The sequence below is a fragment of the Acinonyx jubatus genome, chromosome A1 (assembly GCF_027475565.1).
Source record: "Acinonyx jubatus isolate Ajub_Pintada_27869175 chromosome A1, VMU_Ajub_asm_v1.0, whole genome shotgun sequence".
Lineage (NCBI taxonomy): Eukaryota > Metazoa > Chordata > Mammalia > Carnivora > Felidae > Acinonyx > Acinonyx jubatus.
The window spans coordinates 140,026,163-140,052,847 of NC_069380.1; the positions used below are offsets into that span (position 1 = coordinate 140,026,163).

At 38.6% G+C, this 26,685-nt stretch overlaps 1 protein-coding gene and 1 pseudogene across 1 annotated transcript in view; one reads left to right on the forward strand and one right to left on the reverse strand.

Moving 5' to 3' along the window:
• The window catches only part of TBCA (tubulin folding cofactor A), a 76,104-nt gene extending 53,404 nt beyond the window's left edge, over positions 1 to 22,700 (reverse strand). The window contains exon 1 of the mRNA XM_027039522.2: positions 22,541 to 22,700. Coding sequence (XP_026895323.1) covers positions 22,541 to 22,593 — 53 coding nt within the window. The 5' untranslated portion in view covers positions 22,594 to 22,700. The remainder of the gene's footprint in view (positions 1 to 22,540) is intronic.
• LOC128311677 (uncharacterized protein DDB_G0271670-like) lies at positions 2,412 to 14,947 on the forward strand (annotated as a pseudogene).
• Positions 22,701 to 26,685: the final 3,985 nt, after the last annotated feature.

Genomic DNA, 26,685 nt, shown 5'->3' on the forward strand with positions numbered 1-26,685 from the left:
CCTTAACAAAACATACATTGTCTATTGTATTTTCTCCAATTGCACATCATTATCTACCAACATGACAAAAAATAGCCAGAAAATTTTTAGTTGGGCTAAAATCTGTAATAACTATCAGGGATTCTTAAAGATTTGATAATCAGCTACAGAATTATATTTTATCACACCATTAGACTCAAAAGACTGGCTAGGAGAAATAAGTGTCAGAGTCAAAAGTTACTGCCTTTTACTCTTTATGGTTAGAGGTATATACTAAGAGACTTAAACTCTAGATTGCAGAACTCATTCTGCTGCTTACTATCTGTGTACCTCTTTGAAAGTCACTTAATTTCTGTGTTAGCCAGGTCCTTGGAGAAGCAGACACCAACACGGTATTAAACTTGCAAGAATTTTATCACTGCAAACACACAGGAGAGAGAAAAATGAGAAGGGAGGTGGAAGGTTTGGCAAGGCCGCTAGGGAATCCTCAGGCCAAAGTCATTAGGGGAATCTCATGTCATCCAGGAAAAGGCCTGCATACGACTGGCTGACATCAGGTCGTGGGAAGCAAGGCGCTGGGAAAAACTGAGCATCAGATTTCATGGTCCAGTAGCTGGGACCCATGCTTAATTACACTCTCTGCATACAGAGTTCTTCAAGTTCCATTCTCATGGCCACCACAACTTCTACGAATTTTCACAACTATCAATTCCCTATTTTTGTGTTTCCTACTTCATGAGGTTGTGCAAAGTATCCTGGTAGGCACTAGGGATACCATGGTGACTAAGAGTGATGGTCTCTGTTCCTGAAAGAACTTCTCTAGTAGAAGATACAAAGAAGCAAAGAGACAATTAAATACTGTGTAGGTCATTCATATTGTCACTTACCTACATCTATGGTGGCTCCCTCATACTTGTAGAAAATAAATCTACATACTTCTTAGTACGACATACACGACTGGGTCCTAATTTATGTTATTAACTTACCTCTTACTAACTCTTCGGTCCCCACACCATAAACACTGCAGCCATCACAAACATTTTATTGACTCCCATATGTAATATACCAATTCACAACTCCCTGTTTTTACACATATAGTTCTATCTAGAATGTGACTTTCATTTGGCCTCAAGATTCTGCTCAAATGTCACATGTGATAAGCCTTCTCTAATTCTAGAGCTGTGGTTCTCAACAGGGGCAATTTTATTCCCTATCTCCCAAGGAAGCATTTGACAATGTTGGGAGACAATTCTGGTTTGTTCCAAGTGTGTGTGTTTGGGGTGGGGAGGTGCTACTGGCATCAAATGGGTAGAGACTCGGGGTACTGCTAAAAACCTCACAATGTAAAAGACAACCTTCCCCAACCCCCAATAAATAAGTATACAGACCAAAAAATCAAAAGTGCCAAGGCTGAATAACCCTGCCCTAGAAGCAGTTTGTCATAACCTCATCTGAGCTCACAAAGCATTCTGTCTTTAATTAGATGCTATTCATCTTTCTTTAACACCACAAGCTCCTAGAGCACAGAATATGTGATTTATCTATCTATACCTAATAACCTAGTTAGTCTTATCCCTTTTATAAATTTGTCAAAGTATAAAAAGGTATATAGTCAGTGCACTGGGATCACTCAACAGGTGCTCTCACCCTGGGTCTACCCACTTCCTGTTTTTTTTTTTTTTTTGGACGGGGGCAAATTACTTAAACTCAATTTCATCTGTAAAATAGAGCTCACTGCAGCTACTTCACATAAGAACTGTGAAGGTCAAATGAAACGCACATGAAATGCTTAGGTAATGGATGGCACATAGTACCAGCTAAAATGTATCAACTAACATTGCTATTCCCACACCTTTTTATGTTGCCAAAATAAGCAAAAAGAAGCTAAAGGTGGGGGGCAGGAGGTAGTGAGAAGAAAACATTAGTATTCAGCAAGTCAATTAATTACATAAGCAACATATGACTGCCTTCCCTTTATAACATTTTTCTCATCACTTGCTGATTTCAAAATAGTACTTGTATTTATTTGAAATTCAAAACAATGCTGTAACATTTATTAGGAACCCAAATCTGTGTTTACTACTAAAATTAATTTAACTTAGGTACAAACTTATTTTGTCTGTTTAAGCAGTAACGCTGTATTATAAGTGAAGTATCACTAACTTCACAATTTTACCATCAAATAAGGAAGACACTAGTTTAAATTTTCACAATGAGTATACCTGAACATCTGATGTTATGGAATGTTAGGTTAGGATATTACATGTTATGTGTTACACAGCACTTACGAATGCTCTTTCAACTAAGAATTGGTGACGGTGTATGGGTCGATTTTGGCAAAAATTCAGTAACAAACTTCGGGTGAACAGTAGTCAGTATTTGGCATAGCACCTTATACATAGTAACTGTTCAATAATGTTAAGATAAATCCAATGAAGGAATCCTCAGGCCTGGGAAACTTTATCACAGTACAGATTGGCAGTGGTGGTAGTAGTAGTAGTAGTAGTAGTAGTAGTAGTAGCAGCAGCAGCTACCAGGGTGGTACCAGTCAGTATCTTTTATCTTCCCTCACCAAAACTGTTCAACTCTGCTTACTGGAAAATATTTTTCCCATGGAAAGAAAGACATGGATTTTCAAGGGCTGTGGTACCCATTTAAAACTAAAAGGAAGATGAACCTCTGTATGCTTGCTGCTGGGGAAAGCAATCAATGATTGTTGATGTCTCCAAATTTACTGATTACCTCTGTTCTAACTGTAGTAAAACCTGCATATGAAGAATGAACAGTTTTCACCCATTTGGTTCTCAGTAGGGAATTTCAGTCTTTAGAAATGTCTCAAACTTGCCATTCAAGACTTGTTCACTGTTTCGGGGGGCCTGGGTGGCTCAGTGGGTTAAGCATCTGACTTCAGCTCAGGTCATGATCTCACGGTTCATGAGTTTGAGCTCCATGTTGGGCTCTGTGCTGACAGCTCAGAGCCTGGAGCCTGCTTCAGATTCTGTTACCTCCCTCTCTCTCTCTCTGCCCCTCTCCAGCTTGCATGCTGTCTCTCTGTCCCTCAAAAATGAATAAACATTAAAAAAAATTTCTTGAAATACTTGTTTACTGTTTATTTCTAATTTATGAAACAAAATTAGGGGCGCCTGCATGGCTTAGTTGGTTAAGCATTCAACTTTTGGTTTCAGCTGAGGTCACAATCTGTTTCGTGGGTTCAAGCCCTGCATTGGGCTCTATACTGACAGTGTGGAGTCTGCTTGGGATTCTCTCTCCCTCTCTCTCTCTGCCCCTCTCCCACTCATGTTGTCTCTCAGAATAGACGTACAAACTTAAAGAAAAATCTTATAAATTTAAAAAAAAAAACCTCCAGCTAAGTGGGATATTAAATTGGAGAATTTGATACTAAAATAATATGGAAAAGGAATTTATCTTATTTTAACTTCATAGAAAACATCTATCCAGGATAAGGAAGATCAACTGGTATAACTTGGTCTTAATCAAAAGACATGCTAGCAAAAAGGTATGCCCCAATACTACCTTCAATAATGAACTCAATTCCTAGGCCTAAACCTACTCTTCAAATATTAACTTGATAGGCATGATAATAAGTCCACAAACTATAGAAGGCAATCTCAATTAAATATTTTACTTCATTTTTTCCCTTGGTTTTGAATAGGCATGAGAAATAAGAGAAATGCACTTTGTGTATGTCTCATTCATTTCTGTCATCACAAAAAAAATGTACCATCTGTACAACAAATTAGGTACTCTGCTTCTGTTTTTACTTTAAAGAATTAGCAAAGCCCTCAATTTTTTGTAAATTAATATATCCAAATCACATGCATTACATTATTTAATACAGTCAATAGATTCTTCAACATTTCATGCAGTTTAAGACAAAATTATTCTAAAAACCACAAGAAATCTCTATTAGCTTTATACTGAAATTACTGTGAAACACCAAACATAAAACATCCAAAAACTATTTATTAACCTCTACAGACAGCTATAAAAGCATCATAACCAAACAAAAATTTAAGTTGCGATTCTAATTTGTAAGAGGTCAGCATTAAAGTTTGTTTACATTTTAAAGCAAATTACACTTTTAAAATCCTCTCTTCTCATATATACATAACATTTATAATTTCACAAACATAATACTACTGGAAATTTTTTGAAAAAATTCTGGCCTTAATATGTAAATTTAAAAAATAAAAAAAACCTAAGAATAATCATTTTCCCTATATCTAATATTCTCTGTCAATGAAAAATATTATCAGCATTTATTCCTCTCATACAACTTCTACAAAAAATAGTTAAAGTAATCAAAATGTAACATAAAGTTATTTCTTAGTTACATCAAGAAGTCAAAGACACATAGAATCTAAACTTTCAGAGTAGTTAGCTATTCTCAAAAGCATTCTGGAAAATGCACTGAGCAATACGATTCAAATATAGCAAGTGGCTCTAACAGTTCACTAATGTATCAAAAGCTTAGAAAACGAATATAAAGTGTTAGTCTTTCTTTAAAAGGCTAATGTCTATTAACAGCTTAAAACATGGCACAGTAGGGGGTTAATATGTTGTTGTCTGAATCACTTTCATCAGTTTAAGTACCTATTAGTCCTTATTAGCAATGTGCTAGCAAGGTGCTACTGGTCTTTTAAAGTTTTTTCTGCTTCTTCTTAAGTCAATCTGGCCAGAAAGATTCTTTGGCAACAATGCAATAATTTGACAATTATGTTTTGAAACATAAAGTTTAGATTTTTTTTCCCTTTGGATTTTAGGGTTTCGAATGTTAGGTATTTGAAAAATGTTTTCTTTTAGGACTCTGTTCAAGATTTAAATTGCTCAGCACATCTGTATACCTAATCTTTTTCCATCTTAAAATTTTCAACAATATGAACATATTTTCCGAAATTTCTTCAGCAGGGAGAAATCAAGATCAGTCTTCTCAGAAACCAAAACAATTCACGTGCTCTCCTAAGTAAGAACACTAACATAGAAATGAATACAAAATTAATGTTCACAAAGTAAAACTGCCTGTTTGTTCAATTAACTTAGTTCTAGGATAACCAAAAATTATTCTTTAAATATCACAAATTTATCGTTTAAAAACTGAAATTCAAATGATAAAACTGAAAAATATCTTCGTGAACCTAGTTTCAAGGACCAAACTGAATAAAATCTAAAAATTTTTTTAACAGTTTAGCATAGAAAAGTCATTCTGATTAGAGTGTAATGTAGTAATTTCAAAAAGTTTTCCAGCTCTGGCTCTACCAATAATTAGCTGAGTAATCCTGAACAAATTATCTACCTCTCTTTTCTGTTTCTGTTGAGGGTGGGGGGGGGCAAATTGTTTTTCAGAACCTGTGTTTTTAAAGACATAAATGTAGATACTTTTGCAAGCACAAAATATCCCTAGAAGGATACACACATACACAAAAATGAGTAATGAGGGGCACCTGGGTGGCTCAGTCAGTTGGGCATCTGACTTTGACTCAAGTAATGATCTTGCAGCCTCTGAGTTCAAGCCCCACATCGGGCTCTCTGTGCTCAACACTGAGCCTGCTTCGGACCCTGTCTCCCCGTCTCTCTGCCCACCCCACCCCCAAAATAAATAAAAATGTAAAAATAATTTTTAAAAAATGAATAATGAAGTTGGGTCCAAGAGGGCAAAACTGGGTGGCTAGTGCACAACGGCAGCAGACACATATTTCACTGAATATCTTTTTGTGCCTTTGGAGTTTTATACCATGTCTATACTGAAAATTGTTCAAAAAACTGTTCTAATGTATTTTAAAATATTTTAAAGGGAGATGAAGGGTAAGACACAGTTACTGTTTTCAAGAAACTTAATGTCACAGAGAGTAACTGGTTCATTTGACAATATTTACCAAGAGTCTTTTTTGCACCAGACCTCTGGAGAATGTGACCCTGCCTTCATGGAGCTTATATCCTAGGGGAGATTCATGTACAACACTAGCCAGAGAAAGAAAGTCTAGTCCAAGTAAAGCAATAATTAGAGAGCAGACTTCTGACACTCCTAATTTTCATATCACTACCCAGAAATCAGTGAAAACAGTCTGAGTTCCCCTAAAACAGATTTGCAGTAGCAAAAGGAATTGTGACAGAAGAGAAGTTATTAGAAGCAGGAATAGTAAGAGACACATAAACAGCTGATAATATTACATGAAAGCAAGAGACAGAAAAAAATTTACAGTAAACATGAAACCAAGTTATCAACACAGTATAATGCAAGCATTCTCCAATTAGGGCCTCAGTTATACTGTAAAGATGTTTATTATAATCAGGTTTCTAGAGATCTCAGTAGACATATTTTTCATAGGAAAAATGGTATTACTTGGTGTTGTTTTGTTAAGTTGTCCCATAAAAGCCTATTAAAGTATGTAAGTATTCAATGTGCATGAACACTTTTGACAGCATACTATGAATACCATGTATGGTTCTTTCTAATAAAAAAATCAGAATTTCAACTTGGAAACCAAGAATGCCTCCTAATTCATTACAGTGTTTGCCAGAGAAGTGGTGACTCTTTTACCTTATAGGAGGTAGGATGAGCAAATGGAATAGAAGGGCAGAGTCTGTAAGAACAAAGGGTTATTGGAATTTCAAGGCAAGATAGGTTATCTGACATTTCCTCTTCTTTCTTCCATTCCCTCCTAACCAAAGAATAGCACTGAACTGGGACACCTGGGTGGCTCAGAAGGTTAAGTGTTTGACTTCAGCTCAGGTCATAATCTCATGGTTCCTGAGCTTCAGCCCCTCATCAGGCTGTCTCGTGTTTGCTTCAGCACAGAGGCTGCTTCGATCCTCTGTTCCCCTCTCTCTCTCTGCTCCTCCCCCACTAGCACTTGCGCTCTCTCCCAAAAAAAAAAAAAAAAAAAAAAAGAATAGCACTGAAGTGCACAAAAAAGAGTTGGGAGATGAAGGAAGACAGTGTTCTTCCCTACCTCTTACACAGAGAATAAGACCTCAATATAGGACACTGAAAATGGAGGGAAACAGGCCAAAGTTGAGCCCAAACAACAGAATTTACAAAAAAAAAAAAAAAAAAAAAAACCAAAACAAAAATAAAGGAAAGAAGAGAAGGCAATCTCTAGCCAGTTCCAGTAAAGGGGAATTACTCATGATACATAGGTATAATATAAAAATATAATATATAATATAAAATAATATAAAAATCAGAGTAAGGATCTCAATTACTACTCTATTGCGAGTAACATTATTTCAATTCAAGGGATTTAAACACTATACGAATTTTTTGACTTGTATAACTAAAATCCAGGGGAGGATCTGCTTCAAGGTTGTCAGATTCAGCAGTTAACATCATCGAGAAATTTCCCTCTGTATCTTCACTCTGCCATCCATAACACAAGCTTCCTCTCAAAGCCAGATTCTCCAGTGCTAAAGGAAGGCTGCCAGCCACGGAATACTTCTGTGCCAGAATTCTAAGCAAGAGTTCTGAAATGTACCTTGTTTAGACCAGCCTAAATTATATGTCCACCTGGAATTAATTCATCATCAGAAAATGGAATCTGATTGGCTAAAACCACTCAAAGGCCCACTACTACAGCTGGAGGTGAAGCAGTTACCCCAAACAACATGGCTAGGTGTATGTGGATGAGGATGGGGGATACTGACATGAAACTGCAGGCAGATTCAAAAGAAAAAACAGATATTGAGAAAAGAGTCACAGTGTTCACTACATGATGTTACAAATGAAGATCCAGAGTTATCAAAAAGTATATGTACAATACTGCCTATTTATAAGACAGAAAATCATTATAAGAATTATCCTTTTTACAAACAAAAGCCAAAGTTGACTCCTGACATTACTTTTATTTAATCTAATACTAGAAATGCCACAACAATTTAAGAAGAGTAATATAGGGGCACTTGGGTGGCTCATTTGGCTAAGTATCGACTTTGGCTCAGGTCATGGTCTGGAGGTTTGTGTGTCTGAGTCAAGCTCTGTGCTGACAGCTCAGAGCCTGGAGCCTGCTTCAGATTCTGCGTCTCCCTCTCTCTCTGCCCCTCCCCCACTCACGCTCTTTCTCAAAAATGAACATTAAAATTTTTTTTAAAAATAAAGAGTAATATAAATATAGAAAATAAAAATATCTATTTTGAGACCTATATATTTTCTAATTCCAATAGGATATATAAAAGAAAATATAAATGAATAGAAACAAACACCTGTTCCCACAGGTAGAGAAGATTAAGGGTATGTACATCTACTAGATTTTTAAACCTATGATGACAATTACAAAATTTATGGAATGGGTTAAAAATTAAACGTTATCAACAATAAATTAAAATCCTTCTCTAGAAATGCAAAACTTAAGAACTTAAGGTATCATGTATCAGAATGAACAGATATCACTATCTCGAAAAGGTATCTGTACTCCCATGTTCACTGCAGCATTATTTACAATCGCCAAGACATGGAAACAACCTAAGTGGCCAGTGACAAATGAAGAGATAAAGAAAATGTGGTACTATACATAAGCTGGCCCTTGAAACACAGGGTTTGAACTGCATGGGTTCACTTATACATGAGGTTTTTATTGATACAGTACAGTACTGTAAATGTATTTTCTCTTATGATTTTTAAAATAACATTTTCTTTTCTCTAGCCTGTTACTGAAAGAACACTACATACATATAACATACAAGATATGTGTTAGTTGACTGTTCATGGAATCAGTAATGATTCCAGTCAGTAGTAGGCTATTAGTAAAGTTTTGGGGGAATCAAAAGTTATAAGTGGATTTTCAACTGTGCAGTGTCCCAACCTCCACACTGTTCAAAGGTCAACTGTATATATACATATAAAATGGAATATTATTCAGCCACAAAAAGAAGAAAATTCTGCCATCTGCAACAACATGGATGGACACCGATGGCATTATGCTCAGTGAAATAAACCAGACAGAGAAAGGCAAACACTGTATGATCTCACTTTTATGTGGAATCTAAAAAACCAAACTCATTGAGATACAGAACAGATTGGTGGTTGCCAGAGTTAAGGATGGGCAAAAACAGGTAAAGGTAGACAAACGGTAAAAAAAACTCCCACTTATAAATAAGTTCTGAGGATGTAATGTACAGTATGGTTACATACAGTCACCATCAAAACAATATCTGAAAGTTGCTAAGACAGTAGATATTAAAAAGCTCTCATCACAAGAAAACAAATCTATAATTATGTGAGGTAAGTGATATTAACTAAACTTATTGTGGTAATCATTTTGCTATACACACATATATATATTAAATAATTATGTTGTACACCTTGGATTAAACAATGTTATATGTCAATTATATCTCAATAAAACTAGAAAAAAAACTCAAAAGAATTAACACAGTAACATAGAAAAGACGGTTTAAAAAGTAATATTGTTGGGCTTCGTTAGCCTCAGCTTCTGATCAACCCAGCACCAAGCAGGTTTTCAGGACCCATTACCCAGACCTCTCCACCTGCAAGTCTCCCCTCGCCCCCAAGGTATCCTATACAGAATGCAGCATCCCAGAAATGGACACTTTCCAAAGGACCTCCCCTTCCTCCAGGTAAAAAAAACCCTGGGTTGCCTGAGGCATATACATTATTCTATACAAGGGAGAAGGAGGTGATTAAGTATCTGGTTAGGGGCAGCCACCTCATACCTCCTTTACTATCTATGGGGATGCTTGTTTAAAAAAATAACCAAATAACTTAATTTTTCTACAATACGAAAAGTAAATAAAAACAGTATTATCAGAGTAAAATTAAGAAGTCTACAAAGTTTTGGAAAGGATATGAATCAAGAAAAGGAACTCTCATACAATGCAACTAAAATTTTAAAATGGTACAAATGCTTTGGAAAACAGTTTAGCATTACCTAACCAAGTAGAACATTCACATACCTCATGACCCAACAATTCCATTCCTGGATAAATACCCAAGAAAAACTCTCATATACCATTACCAAAGACATGAATAAGAACACACACAGAAACACAGTTAGTAATGGAACAATCCAAATGCCCACTGATAGAAGAATGGATAAACTGTGGTATTATCACAATTAAATAGGACACAACAGTCAAAACAGATGTACTGCACTGAAATGTAAAAATACAGATAAATCTTACCAACATAACAATCAGTAAAAAATACTAGGTCTCAGAAGATATTTTTCTTAAAAATTAAAAAGTAACTAAACAATATAATTCCTTAGCAATATACAAATGATAAAAGTATATAAAATAAAAAAGCAAGATAAATTCACTGGCCACTGGTAACTGATTCAACATCCAGCCGCTTTCCTATCCCTGGAGGTCAGGGTATGGACTAAAAGTTCCAACTCTTTAATCACTGTTGGTTCCCTGGCAACAAGCTCCAACCTCAGGTTACCTAGGGGCTTTTCAAAAGTCATCTCCTTAACACAGAGAAGGACCTTTGTTGCTTTCTTCACTAAGGAAATTCCAAAGTTTTAGGAGTTCTGTGTCAGGAATGGGAAAGGGGACAAAACATGTATATCTTATTATAAATTACACTATCACAGGACCCCCAAGGAGGTTTTATTTATATGAATTATATCTATTAATGTTTATTCTATTAGAAATTAAAACTAAGAAAATTTTTAAATATTTTTAAAATTAAAAAAGTAAATATATTTGTTAATTCACTTAAATGTTTCACATTTTTGCAAAATTTTTAAATGTCTGTACTAATAGAAGCATCTACATTTTCCTATCTTCTGCATTCAGTATGTTGCAATACCACATACCATATAGCCCCTGGAAAACTCCACTGTACAACTGTGAGCAAAAGAAAGTGAAAAAGGCAATGTCTCAGTTTTACTACGAAAATAACTTATCTTGCAGACACACTGAAAGGGTCTCAGAGACCCCAAGGGCTTCCTGGACCATACTTCGGAAACCACTAGTCTAGTGAATTGAACAGATAATATATGTTTAGCATTACCTTACCAAAACTAGTAACAGACAAATGCTTTGAGAACACAGACAAGGAAACACTAACTTTGGAGACAGACAGGGAAACTTCTACAGAGGTGTTACCATTTGATCTGAGACTCAAGTCCTTACACACTGGACCCCATAAGAACTGTACGCTCTCCCTCCTACTTTTTGGTGTATCTCCTACCCCTCTTCTTCTATCTCACTTGGTTGCTCCTCAAACTAACCAACCTTGCTCTCTTTTTTAAGCCTTTGGTATTTACTATTTCTTCAGCCTAAAAGGCTCTTCCCGCATATATCCCATGGTATTCTTGCCACACCTGGCCATCCTGAAGGTTAAAGGAAAGCTCTTTTCATACACCTATAATCCACTCAGGGCCCACTTCTTGGGAAATTCTGCCGTACACTAGCTGTTATACATGTGTATTAGGAACTATATTTAATAAAGCATTATATGGTAGCATTGTTTATAAAAGTGAAACACTGAGTGGGAAAAAAAAATCCCTACATATCCATCAAGACAAGAACGAAAAAAAAACACACTAGTACATTCACACAAGAGAATGAATTAGAGCTACATTTCAACATGAGTAAGTCTCGAAAACAGAAACATGAATATGCATAAAAAGCAAGTAAGATTTCTACAGTTAAATAGGAATATTTAATAGATGAGTATTTATGAATATACTATTTACAATTTTAAATCTCTTAATTTATATTTTGAGAGCTAACACATGATTTAAAATTATAAGAATTTCCACCATCCGGGTCTTTCCTTCAGTTGTACAGCTTCCCTTCCAGGAGATAACCAATATGACTAATTTCCTGTGTATCCTTCCAGATATATTTTGTTATATAAAGTTAAGTTCACAGAACAATACTATAATATGGCTTATATATCTCCAATATAAATTAAAAGTTTAAAATATGCATGGAAATGATAAAAAAAATTTCAGAATAAAAATTACTTATAGGCAAAGAGGGAGAAGAACTGACTCAGAAAGGGGCACTTCAAATGTGCCTATAGTGTTTCATTTCAGTTTTATTATATTTCCTTTAGATTTGTTTGTATACATGAAATAATTATTTTTCTTCATAAAAGAAAACATGAAGAGCATCAGATTTGAGAAGGTAGTTTGGTGTCAGATGGAGTAAAAACATACTAAAATAAGACATTCATTCTTTTTTTTTTTTTAATGGCCACAGGATTCTTTTTTCTTTTCTTTTTTTTTTTTTAACTTGGTTTATTTTGAGAGAGAGTGTGTGAGCAGGGGAGAGTCAGAAAGAGAGGGACAGAGAGCATGTCTCAGGGAGACATGCTGCCAGCCCAGGGCTGGACATGAGGCTCAATCCCATGACCATGAGATCGTGACCTGAGCCCAAATCAAGAGTTGGATGTTTAACTGACTGAGGTACCCAAGTGCTCCTCATTCAAAAATGAGTCCAAAGCTCAGGGTAAAGCTAGAGATTGGGGATTTACATAAAGTAATACTTGAAGTTCTAAGAATAAATATTCAGATACATGTGCACTGCATAACTTAAAAGCACACACTCCTTAAGGACTAAGCCCAAAACTTGCTATTTTTAGTTTCTCTGCAATACCATCTACTGCCCGTAAGATTTCAATTTACCAATATCCCTACTATTTATCTTAGATTTAAAAAAAAATCAAAATCAAAATAACCTGGAATGGGTGAGCCTATTTTTGTAAGTAAACTAACAATGGGCAGTAACACACACATATTTAATAGGTATGAATATTTATGAATTTATGAATAGTTATACTATTTAAGAGTTAAATTTCTTAATTTATATTTTAATAGGTAACACACACACCTACCTCTACTAAATTAGAATAAAGAGAGTGTTCTAGTTAGTTCTAGGTAAACTACAAAATCTTTCTTTCTTTATTTTAGAGAGAGAGCATGAACTGCAGAGAGGGGCAGAAGGAGAAAGAATCTTAAGCAGGCTCCATGCTCAGTGCACAGCCCTTTGCAGGGCTTGATCCTACACTCCTGGGATCATGACCTGAGCCAAAATCAAGAGTCAGACACACAACTGAGCACCCAGGCACCCCAAAACCTTTCTTGATCGAATATTAATAATTAAAATTTTATAGTTGGGGCAGATGGGTGGCTCAGTTGGTTAAGCATCCGACCTCGGCTCAGATCATGATCTCACGGTTCATGATTTCAAGTCCCATGTCGGGCTAACAGCTCAGAGGCTGGAGTCTGCTTAGAATTTTGTGTCTCCCTCACTCTCTGCCCCTCCCCTCTTTGCACTCTCTCAAAAATAAACATACATTAAAAAAATTTTTTCTTCTACAGTAGCCTCCAAGGGCTTCTATAGTAGCCATTTCATAGTTTAAAAAATGCTATAAAGTGTTAAGTTTTAAACAAATCCTTGATAGAAATGTATTTATTTTATTTCTCTAATAAAAGTACTATCCAGGGGCGCCTGGGTGGCTCAGTCGGTTAAGTGTCCGACGTCAGCTCAGGTCACGATCTCGTGGTCCATGAGTTCGAGCCCCGCGTCGGGCTCTGGGCTGATGGCTCAGAGCCTGGAGCCTGCTTCAGATTCTGTGTCTCCCTCTCTCTCTCTGCCCTTCCCCGTTCATGCTTTGTCTCTCTCTGTCTCAAAAATAAATAAAAACCTTAAAAAAATTTTTTAAATAAAAAAAATAATAATAAAAAAAAAATAAAAGTACTATCCTGACAAGCCTGTGAGGGTTGTGATTATTTAGAGCTGTTTTGTTGCTCTTGAAGTTAAACTAGAGTATTCATGAACTTTCCTCATCTCAAAGTCTCTCACTGTTATAAAGTAAACTTCTGTTCTCAGATCCTTGAGCTGTTCCCCCTCATATAATTGACCTCTTCTCTAGTTTCGTCCATTCCTTCACTCAACTGACAAGTATGTATTAAATTCCTACTTTGTGAAAAACAATATATTATACACTACCCCTCTGGTCCCTAAAAAGGTGAGAAGAACTACAAAGCCTTAAGAAAATCTTTGTATATCTTGACATAATGCAGAGTCCTTAGAACTTAACATCCTAGGTTGGGATATCAAAATACAATACTGTACCAGTAACCTAAGTGGAAATACATTTCAGTAGATGAGAGGTCTTCAAAAGTTTCATAGAGTGTAGACATTTTTCAGGCAATGGATGCCATACTAAAAGGATGCCATTTAGTACTATTTAGAAGCTGAGCATCATTCAGTCAAAAAGTACATGCTTACCTTGTTCTGATAACCTTTACAGACAACCTCTGAGTCAGAGCATTATCTGTGTATACATATACACACATAAGGTTCCCTAAGATGCTTCTTTAGCACAGGTGAAAGGATCTCAAAAACAACAATGAATAGGGAACTCAGTTAAAAACAAAAGATAAAGGAGGGTTTGGAAATAACTATAGTTAGCATTAGAATTGTTAGAACATTGCTCTTTGGTCTCAGCTGCAGAACAAGGGAGGGGACATCATCATTTGGAAAACACAGCGATGAGACACACAAGCTGTGACCCTGCTACGTACGGCTCTAAGGCTTACCACCTTCAGAAGTCAATCTGTGGCAAATGTAGCTGTCCTGCCAAGGATAAGAAAAAGTATAACCGGAGCGCCAAAGCTAAAAGCTGAAATACCACTGGGACTGGCTGAATGAGGCACCTAAAATTGTATACTGAAGATTTAGGCATGGATTCATGAAGGAACACTACCTAAACCCAAAAGGGTAGCTGTTGTGCCATCCAATTCATCCTAAGGATTTCAATGATTAATAAGATACATGTTCTGGTTTTTTAAAAAATGTAAGAATGTATTTTGATACTTGTGGCGAGTCATTTATAGATTTTAGGATAAGGTATCTCAAAAACTCACTCCCTTGACTACTCTTCCCTATAATAAACTTTACAAAAGTGCAGTAAGAGTGAAACTGGCCTTGTTATATTGTGTTAATAATAGTGACAGTATTTTTTAAACTGTTAAAAAACAAGGTCACTGATATAAACAGAGTTTGGGGGAAGTAGAGCATCACTGCCTCAGCTATTTTATAGAAGGATGACCATTATAAAGTCCTACAGATGACTCAAAAACACAAGCTTCATATTCCTCCCTTCTCTCTCTGCAGCCTATGAGTGAACATTACAAACAACTAAAAAACAAATTATCACAATTTAAAAGAAATCAAGTTCCACAGTCTATCCAGCTAATTGGCAAACATTCATCTTTACGTCCTCTATCCACATTGTTTGTATGTCTACAGAATGGTGATGATGATAATAATGACAGCAGTTAACATATTAAATATTTACTAACAATCAGGCTTTTGGGCCAAATGCTTTATATGATTACCTTACTTAATTCTCTTAACAATGTAAGAAAGATATTATCTATCATTAACCCATTTTTCAGCTAAGAAAACAGTGGGTTTTTAAAATATTTTTTAAATGTTTATTTATTTTTGAGAGACAGAGACAGAGGGTAAGTGGGGAAGGGTCAGAGAGAGAGGGAGACACACAATCTGAAGCAGGCTCCAGGCTCTGAGCTGTCAGCACAGAGCCTGCCATGGGGCTAGAACTCACACACTGTGAGATCATGACCTGAGCCAAAGTTGGATGCTTGACTGAGCCACCCAGGTGCGCCGAAAACTGTGGCTTTTAAAGATTGAGTAACTTGCCCAGGGTCACATATGTAGCATGTATTAAGTGGAGCCTGGGACTCCATTTGTTTAACTCCAACTGCAACAATAAATAGCTATAGTAACTATTACACTGTCACACTGTAATTGATTCAGTACCTCCCCACTGCTTATTACATCAAATCCTTACAGACTAAGGTTCCATTCATTCATTTGTCCACTGAAAAGACTTTTGTTGAGCATTTATTATGTATCAACACTATACCAGGTGAATTAGCCATGCAGGTTCTGAGTGAATCTGCTAAATAAACGATCTCTGAATCATTCATATCATTGATGTTATTTAAAAATCAGGTCTACTTGGGCAAATAAGACAGCATCATAATAGTAAATATATTATGGGAATGGAATTCTGAAATCACACATCCAAGCATTTATATTCTTTTTCTTTAATTTTTTTTAATGGGGGGGGGGTAGGAGGAGAGGGAGAGGGAGGGGGGGAGGGAGGGAGGGGAAGGGGGAGGAAGGGGAAGAGAGAGAGAGAGAGAAAGAATTCCAAGCAGGTTCCATGCTCAGCACACAAGCCTGATACAGGGCTCAATCCCACAACCCTGGAATCATGACCTGAGCTGAAATCAAGAGTTGGAAGCTCAAAAAACTGAGCCATCCAGGCGCCCACCCGCCCCCACCCAGGCATTTATATTCTAAGGGTTGTGGATTAGTTATTATTTTTTTCTTTTTTTTTTCTGTTGTGGACTAGTTATTATTAACAAAATTTTCCAACCTTGCTCACTACAGGTTTTCAAAATTTCCTACCAAACGAAAAATGCAATGAAGACAGAATACATTCATTCATACACTCTCTCACTCTCTCTCTCTCTCTCTCTCAGGTCAAAAGATCTTTCATTTCCACATTCAACTTATAGAATCATATAGCTTGTGTTGGGAAAACCACAGTCATGAGTGGCCTTAGCTTTCTCTCTTTCCAGCTTGAAAAGACATCTGGTTGCCAGCTGTGTAGTTCCTGAAAGCCACTGCTTGCCAAGTAGTTGGCAGAAGGTGGCAATCCTGAAGATTGCTAACCACCTGCAATCCATTTTGACACTGCCTTTGACCACTGCTTTGGAGAGCTGAATATATTACAGAGATTCCAAAAGGAGTTGGCTAAACTTCAAGGCAAAAAGTTGGCCATTTTAGCTGAACTTAACTTTAACTCAAATAAAGGGGATATGATGTGGGAGAAGAGAAGATAAAAAAGCTACTAAAGCGTACAGGAAATTTACAGGGCTATGTCCTGAACCTCTCCTAGATATTGTCCACCATACTTCTACCCATCTTTACTTTAAATACAAGAAGTATATTTCTCTAGAGCTAGAGGAGGAAAACTATATCTATGTCTAGGCAAATATGTGTCATTCCTATTTTTTACTTTTATGTCAGTATAATATATATATTCACTATACACACATAATGTATGTCAATATATTATATACATTATATATGAATATATATTTAACAACATGGAAATTTTACTTAACTTGTATGTTGTTTTTATGTTTGCTGTACCTAGTATACATGTGTTATACACAGTTGTATATCAGAGGTAAAGGTATAAAACTCAGGAAGACGCCAGAGTTTCGGAAAGGTGCTTGCTTTATATATATATAAAAAAAATCAATACAATTTCCCCACTGATTCATGATGTAAAATTCTATAATCAAGGCTTGTAGATTTGTAATTATGGTATGTCAGCTACATTTAAACAAGAGTGTTAAAAGATTGTTAAAGTTAAACTAACACAATTGCAGTGTGAATTGTCCTAGTCTCATTCTAATCTACTGGTGTCACTTTCATTTAATCAGAGGAAAACTATGGGCCAATGTCAGTGCTATTTCCAATGCCCTAACATTCTTTGTTCACATTGGATTTTAAGCCATTACCAATCCAAAATGGTTATAAAAAGATATATTTAAGAAAGTATTTTTAATCAATTAATTCACTTACCAGTGGGCTAGTTTAGCAAACTTTATCAAAAATAGGTTTTATGTTAAATGGATGAAAACATTTTGTTTCTGCAGAAGAACTTCTTGAATTTACCATAAATCTAGTAAAAACATTTTATTTTATCAACACAAATCTTATTTGGGAACTTACAGGAGACATGTCATTGAGCTGAAATACCATATCAACATTTAAAACATCAAGCCTGTATTTTCTTCTACTTTAGTGAAAGTAGTATTTTCTAAATCACTAACAATTCTAACAATTCTAAGTCACTAACATTTTCTAAAGTATTTTCTAAATCACTAACAATTTAAATTAATACAGAAAACTACTCTGGCAAGGACTCCTATTTATAGGACACAGTTAAGGGCTTTTTAAAAAAATATTTTCAATGTTTATTATTTATTTTTGAAAGAGAGAGAGAGAGGGAGTGAGTGTGAGCAGAGGAGGGGCAGAGAGAGAGGGAGACACAGAATCTGAAGAAGGCTCTAGGCTCTGAGCTGTGAGCACAGAGCCCAATGTGGGCCTCAAACCCACGAACCTCAAGATCATGACCTGAGCCTAAGTCAGATGCTTAAACTGACTGAGCTACTCAGATGCCCCAGTTAAGTTTTAATTTGAGCAAGGTAAAACACTGGATTCACAGTTGTAATAGCAAATAGTTTCCACATAAATCATGGCACACACATAATAGTGCTATGTTAGTTAGTTACACAAGAGGCACTAATCCAAATCATCCTGGTTTGCCTGAGATTTTCCCACTACTAGCACCAAAGGGTCTACATCTTGGACACCCCTTAGTCCCAGGTAAACTGGGACAACCGATGCTACCAAGACATCAAGAAAAGGGAAGAGGAAGGGGGAACTTTCAGTTCTGCACTGGAGAAAAAGAAAATTGGAGTGGTATCTGGTAACTCCCTGCTAGGGCTGCTAGATTAGCTGTGGCCCAATAACAGATACCAGTAGGTCGAGCAATCCACCTGAAACATGAATCTGTACCTTTAAAATGCTCCTGCCAGACTCAAACCTAACAACGAGTCACATGTGAACAAAGGCTGCTGCTGCTCCAAGAAACTGCATGCATCTCTCACAGCCAGAATTAGCTCTGGAAAAACAATCCTGTTACTTGGAAGGGACTATTTAGGGATTCCTCAAGTCAGAGGTTCAGTACCAACTTAGGCTCATTGCCGTCTAACTCTTACCTTACAAGCCATTCCTAGTAACTGGACTCTTTCCTTGTTCACAGGGATCTAACCTCTCTTTTAAAATCTATCTCTAGCAATCAGAACCTTTCCGTTTGTTACCATGAGAGATAACAAAGTTTCTTCAGGTCTAGGGTACTGTGAGTGTTCTGCCTGTTTCCTTAGGGCTAAACGAATGCCCTTGAAACTTGCTTCTAGTTTCCTAATGTGGCTGCCATCTCTAGACCGCCGTCACTATTTGGCCAACATGCTGAAACTCAGTTTTCATTTATTGATCTCTCTGTTGCCAAATACCACCATCTACTTATTGCCTATTTCCATAATCTCATAACATCCCACCTCCCTACTCAGATTTCTTCCTAAAACCCACTACAGGGAACTTTTGGATCACCTGAAGTAATCCAGCACATTGATTACAGACACTAAACTAAGGATCCACCCTCCCTAGGCCAGTCCACCCAAACTGAACTCTAGGACTAATATCTAGAATATAATTCTAATGGCTCTCAATTCCTGGAGAGAAAACTGAAGGAATTGGGAGACATGAATGACTTTAAATGTCTTCTTTCAAATAAAAGTTGTCATTTGTTTTTTTGTTTTTTTTTTTTGAGACAGAGCATGAGCAAGGGAGGGGCAGAGAGAGAGGGAAACACAGATTCTGAAGCAGGTTCCAGGCTCTGAGCTGTCAGCACAGAGCCTGACACAGGGCTCGAACTCAACAACCTCGAGATCATGACCTGAGCTGAAGTTGGGCACTCAACCCACTGAGCCACCCAGGCACCCCTAAAAGTTGTCATTTCTGAAGAGAAATGAGTCTATGAGCAATAAGCATCTCACTAGAAAAAAGGTGCTGGAAAAGAAAATGGTTTTTAGACCACTGCTTTAAGAAACCAGTGAACAGGGGCGCCGGGGTGGCTCGGTAGGTTAAGCCTCCAACTTTGGCTCAGGTCATGATCTCAGGGTCTGTGACTTTGAGCCCCAGGCTCTCTGCCATCAGCACAAAGCCCGCTTCAGATCCTCAGTCCTCTTCTCACTACCCCTCCCCAGCCTGTGCACAAGCGCACACTCTCAAAAATAGTTTAAAAAAGAAAGAAAAGAAAGAAACCAATGGACCAAATCCTACTCACAAAACCAAGAACATATCCAAATCATGAAACTAATCAAGTCTTTGAAACTAAATTTAAAGAGAGAAATGCATACCTCTTATGACTTTTTTTTTTTTTTAATTTTACTTTGACAGCAAGCAGAGCATGCAAGCAGGGAATGGACAGAGAGAGGGAGTGAGAGAGAATGCCAAGCAGGCTCTGCACTGTCAGCATGGAGCCCAATGCAGGGCTTGAACTCACAAATCGTGAGATCAGAACCTGAGCTAAAATTAAGAGTTGGACACTTAACCAACCGAGCACCCAGGCACCCCTTACGAAAAATTTAAATATACATAGAGAAGAACATAAAGAAGCTCATGATCATTCAGCCACCAATTATTAATATGTTGCTGTATCTGGATTATCTACTTTTTTCTTTACTGAAGTAAAATGTAGAATTTAAAAAGTAGAACACTAAGACAAAAGATGGAAAGAGTCACAGAAAAATAATTTTCTGGCAAAAAAATAACAGAAGAGAGATCAGGAACAACATTTATGGATTTAGATGGTTGTCTACCAAGGTAAAATATGAGTAATGAACAATCAGAAGTTACAGGTTTTTTTAAAAGAACATATCTCCTTTCAGTAGGAAAGGGTAGCTCATTAGAAAATCCATGGGAAAAAAATGCATGATAGACCATTCCGTTAATTTATAAACAATCTGAGTAAATATGTACATTTTAAGTAAAAAGTAAATTATGAAGGAATTCCACAAAAATGATAAATTTTTTGTACTGAAGTACAAGGAATCAAAATTAAAGTTTGATAATGCTCTACTAGTGAAATAAACTGAAAACCAAACCTTATTTCCAAGCAGTTTCCTTAAGTATTTGGCAATTTTTGAGAGCCTAAAAACTGAGCTTATTATCTAAATGGGTGTATTTTCTCTAGAGTATGTATTATAAGCATATAACTACTTGAACTAACTTTACAAACTAGTATGGATCATTAGGATAAGAAATGACAAGGCGATATAGGTAATTAACCGAAAACTACCTCTAGGAGTCATTTCTCGTGACTCTTGGCCTAAAGAACTCTCCACTATACCCTGGTAATTCTGCCAAATAGATTTACTAAAACGACCTAACAAATCTGGCAAAAATGAACAACGGAAGGTGAGTGATAGTGCAAATTATTTACACTTTCTATTATACATGTCAGTTCTCCTATTTCACACATTTAAAAAAATACTCTGTTTTAGAGCATTGTAGCTTTAGTTGTAGATCAGAAACTTTTCCCTGTTCTGTTTTCCTGCTTCTTTTCCGTGTTCTGCCATTAAGTAGCACAAATTTAGTTTTTCCATTTTAACTTCATTAAACCTCAGCTTCTCACTTCTTAAACAGGAACACACAGAATACTATTAGTTAACATTTACCAGCCACTGGCTACTTGCCACATGCTGTGTTAGAACAGCACAGCAGGTGTGGGTACTAACTCTATTTTACAGATGAGGAAACCAAGGCACGGTGCAACGTCATGTATTCAACAATAGGCAACAACCGGCAGAATCCAGATCTGAACCCAAGCTGTCTCACCTGAGCAAAGGCTGTGCATTTAACTACTATTCATACTACCTTCTTACTGCCTTGACAGTAAAGCTTCTAGGAAAGTACAGTGCAAAACTGTGCTAAGCCTCAGAGGCAGTGCACCTATTTAAGTGAATTTATCCTTCCTTTTGCCTTGCCCTTCCTCTGGTGGCGATAACAAAGGGAGGAGAAGGGGGCGAAGAGGAAGAAGCCAGAAGGCTAGGAGTAGACGTTTGTTTCTGCTGCAAAATAAGCTGCTACTTCAGCGGGCTGTTTATCTTTTCTCTGGGAATGCCTCATCAAAAAGTCTGGTGTCCCTGGGTCTGAACCGTGAAGGTCTAAGAAGCACTGAAGGGTCTAACAGCACTCAGCGCTACGGGCCAATTACAGGACTGGCCTGCCCTGCCCAGGCGAGTTATTTAAACAGCATCCACAGGCTCTGGGCGAGCTTCGGGGAAGCCGACGGGGGAGAGTCAGGCCGCAGAAGTTTGAGGACAGTACTGGAAGTTCACGTCCCAGTTCTCAGAGGCTCCGAGTCCCGCCCCTCCGGGTCACAGGGCCCCAACAAGGCCTCATTTTTTGATGAGGGCTGGGCTCTCGGCGTCCCCTCTAAACTTCAGAAGGGGCTTGCGTGTCCACCTGAGGGCAGGCAATGGACTTAATTCCCCTCCCTCCAGTCAACTTGGGCACGGAGACCCGCGCGGTGACCCAAACCGGCGCGCCCTCCGGCTGCGGGGCGCCGCCCCTCCACCCCCCTCGCGGCCGCTCCCAGGGCTCCCCCACCGCGGGCTCCCGAGGGGCGGGTCCGCGCCGACCCTAGTCGCCCAACGGTTCGGTTCTGGAGGAGAAAGGCAGGGGGAGGGGCGTGTCCCGGCTCGCGGGCTCTGGCACTGACGCGTCCCCGCCGCGTCCTGGCCCCGGCCCCGGCCCCGCCGGCCGCGGAGCCCCAGGTGAGGCCTGGAGCCGGGAGCCCGCCTCAGGCCTGCGCTCCGCCCGGCCTCTCGGGCCGCCATGAGGCGGAGGAGAGGAGGCGCTGACGTGTGCGCCGTTTGCGGCCCCTTACCGCTTCACTACGCCGGTTTTGATCTTGATTTGTCTCACGCGAGGATCGGCCATGATCCCTCGAGCGCCGCAGGAAGGAGGGGTGGAGAGCCGGCGTAACCGTGGAGGAAGACGGCGCGGAGGAGGCGGTAGTATCGGCGTAGTGGACGCGGGCTGGCGCGCATGCGCAGACTCCGGCGCGGCCCTGCCCCCGGGCTACACCGAGGGGCGGGGTCGGGGGGTAGCGGGCCCGGGCAGGTCACTCCTCTTACCTGCTGTCACCCGCCTCCACCCACTTTCCCCCTCGTGGAACCCGCCCTCCCCTGCTCTCGTCTGGCTCGGACAGGCTTCCTTTTAGTGTGTGAACACTAAAAAAAAGTGAACACTAAAAGCCTTCTTTTAGTTTGGACACAAGTTACACTTTTCCCGGTGTCCACAGCCTGGGCGTTGTGGGAAACTTCAGTATCCCCCCAGGTAGATTGGTTTGGCTGTAACATTGCTTTGCAAAACTATACGTTTAATGTATGGAATGACCTAAAAATTATTTTAAAGATATTTTCGGTGTCATTATCTTGTGTCAAATGGGGTAATGTATGTTTAATGAAATAAACTACTGTCATGCACGCAGTCGAGAAAATCTTGGCCCTCTACGTCAGATCTTTGCAAAACATGTTTGTAGGTATGTACCTCACAGAGGCAATGGCTGTAGAACTTATCAAAAAATCATCACTTGTGTATCTTAAATATTCAACTTTCAAAAATGTGTGCGGCATACAAAAGCTCGAACTTCGTGGTCAGACAAACCAAGTGACTTTGGAGGTTCCACCATATAATAAATGACACGGGGCACATAGGCCACTTAATCTCGCTGCTGAGCCCCATTGCCTTGTATGCAAAATGGTAATAATGCCCACTTTACAGGGTAGATACTCAGATTAAATCTCAGTACCTGACGCATAGTGGATGCTTAACAACTTTTGACTCTTGTTTTATACTTACAAATAACATGTCTGTTGCATAAAATGAAATGCACCTCCAGTCGGCCTCTTTCTGATGGAGTCTCCCAAGGAATGCAGGGCAAAGCCTCCTTTGTTTTCTTATTTCTTGGTATCATCCTTCAAAGACATCTACCTGATTGTCTTTTCTGTTCCCAACACTTTATTTCCTCATTCTGGCTTTTCTGGCTAGGTCTGGAATACTCTTCCACCTTGCTAGTCCAAGACCCTTAGATTAAATCCAAGATCAAATCCCACCTTCTGGAGAAAGTCTACCATGACTGACCCCTGCCTGCTCAATGCTGCCTGAATGCATTTGAATCACCCAATATTATATTTTATTTTTGGTATGTTTCTTTAACAAAATGATTGTTTGAGGGATGCCTGGGTGGCTCACTCAGCTGAGTGTCTGCCTCTTCATTTTGTCTCAGATCATGATGCCAGGGTCGTGGGATTGAGCCCTACATCAGGCTCTGTGCTGAGCATGGAGCCTGCTTAAGATTCTCTCTCTCTCCTCCTCTGCCCATCTCCCCTATTTGCACACACTCTTTCTCTGTTGCTGTCTCAAAAACAAACAAACAAACAAAAACCCTATTGTTTGAGTACTTCATGAAGGTGTGCTTACTCTCCTAGTTGGATTAAAAGTATTTTAAAAATTTTTTTAATGTTTATTTTAGAGAGAGAGAGCGTACGTGAGTGGGGAGGGGCAGAGAGTGAGGGAGACACAGAATCAGAAGCAGGCTCCAGACTCTGAGCTGTGAGCACAGCGCCTGACTCAGGGCTGGAACCCACGAACCATGAGATCATGACCTGAGTGGAAGTTGGATGCTTAACTGACTCAGCCACCCAGGCACCCTTAAAGCATCTTTAGACGCAAATAAATAAATCCTTCAGTAAATCCTCCTCCTCTACCTCTACCTGGGTTCTATACACAGTGGATGCTGAATGCAATAAATACTGTCATCTGACTGGCTGGCACACTGAAATACAATTTCAAGTGACACAGCAAAACTATGAAATACTGGGGGGAGGGGTGGGGAAAGAGGTTCAAAACAAAACAAAAAACCAACAGACTCACCAAAGCAAAATGCTACAGTTAGAAATCCAGTAGATCATTAGTATAAAGCTACTGGGAGGTCCTTTAAGGCAAAGAAACAACAGCAGCTGAACCCACCTACCAAAAGGTTATGCAGCTAGGGCTCTTGCTACTGTCAAGGATCTTCATTCAGGCAATAAAAGCCAATGTAAGGCTTCATAATCTTTTTGCCTTGGTTTTGTGCTGATTTGCAGGAGTTCCCCTCAGCCTAGGTTTTCTGGTGTAAACACTTCCTATCTTTTCCAACCCCTAACTCTATCTCTACCCTTTTGTCCTTTTTTTTCTTTGTTTTAATGATCTTGTATCTGTGACTTTACTGTAAACCAGTAATTAATATAACCCAAAGACCTCTGCTGCTGCTGCTGCTGTGTGTATCCAGGCTTTCAAGGACAGTGTGTGTTTATCTGTGTCTGTCTGTACTATGGATTAAGATCATGGAGTTTGGTCCCACCCTTAAGGATTGGGAATCAGGTGAAAGTGTTCCCAGTGTCAGGAGTTGACAGTGGTGGTAAAGAGCATGAACTGGGCCAGACTGTCTAAGGTCACATCCTAGCTCTATTTCTTACTCATTTTGCAAAATTGGACAAGTTACTAATCTCTCTACGTCCCAGTTTTTTCCTCTGTAAAATGTGGGTGATAATAATACCCACCTAATCAGGTTGTTACAAAACTTAAATAAGTTAATATTTGTAAATTGCTGAGGAGAGTGCTGGTAATTATTAAACGCCATACAAAGCGTTCATTAAATAGATTAGTCATCTGGGAAAGGGGTCCTAAACAGGAAACGAAGAACACAGTAGGATGCATATTCATTTGACTATAGAAATGTCAATTCATGAGATCACATATAATTCATGTTTGACTGTCAACTCCCTATAAAAAGGACCCATGTTCCACTTATTCATCACTATATCCCAACAGATAGCAATGCCTGGCACATAGTTGGTACTCAATAAATATTTCTTGAATGAATAAATGCTGCTTTAAAACTTTTTTCCTATTTAACAGTATGTCAGGGAACTTGCCCATTCCAGAATGGACTGCTAAAATAATCTGAAACATCCCCTCCCTCACACATACACCATTTTTCTCTGGGCCTTGTTCCTTTGGGTCTGGACTTTGAGGAAGTAGACTGACAGGTCACTTCTTGTTAGTGTAAGAGAGTACTAACCACAGGAGCCCTGCAGGACCATGCCCTAGGGCATTTGAAATACAAATTATGTAAACTGTATTTCTCACTGTTTGGCACCCTTTTGTTTTATTATCCCTAAACTTTAATTGAGTTCTTTTTAAATTTTCCAGCCTGGGACTTAGATGAACTATGGGAATGAACCTGTAGCGCGACTCTGTAAGGGATACATTTATGAACATTTGAGATTGAGGGCTGAAAAGATCCCCAGGACTTGGGGGAATCTTTCAGAACAAGGGGAAAGCGTAGTTCTCTCCTCCCTGAGTGGCAATTCTTCCATTGCTACTCTTGAAGAATTGCAGTAATATTTTTACTAAAGAACACTGCTAAGGGGCACTTGCGTGGCTCAGTCAGTTGAGTGTCTGGCTCTTGATTTTGGCTCAGGTCATGATCTCACCGTTTAGGAGATGGAGCCCTATATCAGGCTCTGCGCTGGCAGCACGGAGCCTGCTTGGGATTCCCTCTTTTCTCTCTCTGCCTCTCCACCACTCTCTCTCTCTCTCTGTGTCAAATTAAATAAATAAACATTAAAAAAAAAAAAAAGAACACTGCAGATTCCCTTATAAATAACAAGTTGTTTTCCCCAGAGCTTACAGAGCTATAAGCTCAGTCTCACCATCACTTCATGCTATTCTCTCCCAATTGACTCCAAGCTCCTCAAGATTAGTTACCACATTATATTCATCTTAGTGCCCCCAGCATCAAACTTAATGGCTAGGTGTTTGGAGAGGCATAGTAAGTCTTTTCTGAGTTAAAGAAAAATCAAATATGGAATTGAGATAGATTTCTAATTCTGACAAAAACAAAGACTGGTCATGTCTTTACCTTCCTGGAACTCTGAGACAATCTGCATGCAGTGAGACTGAAATAGTGCTGAACGCAATTGC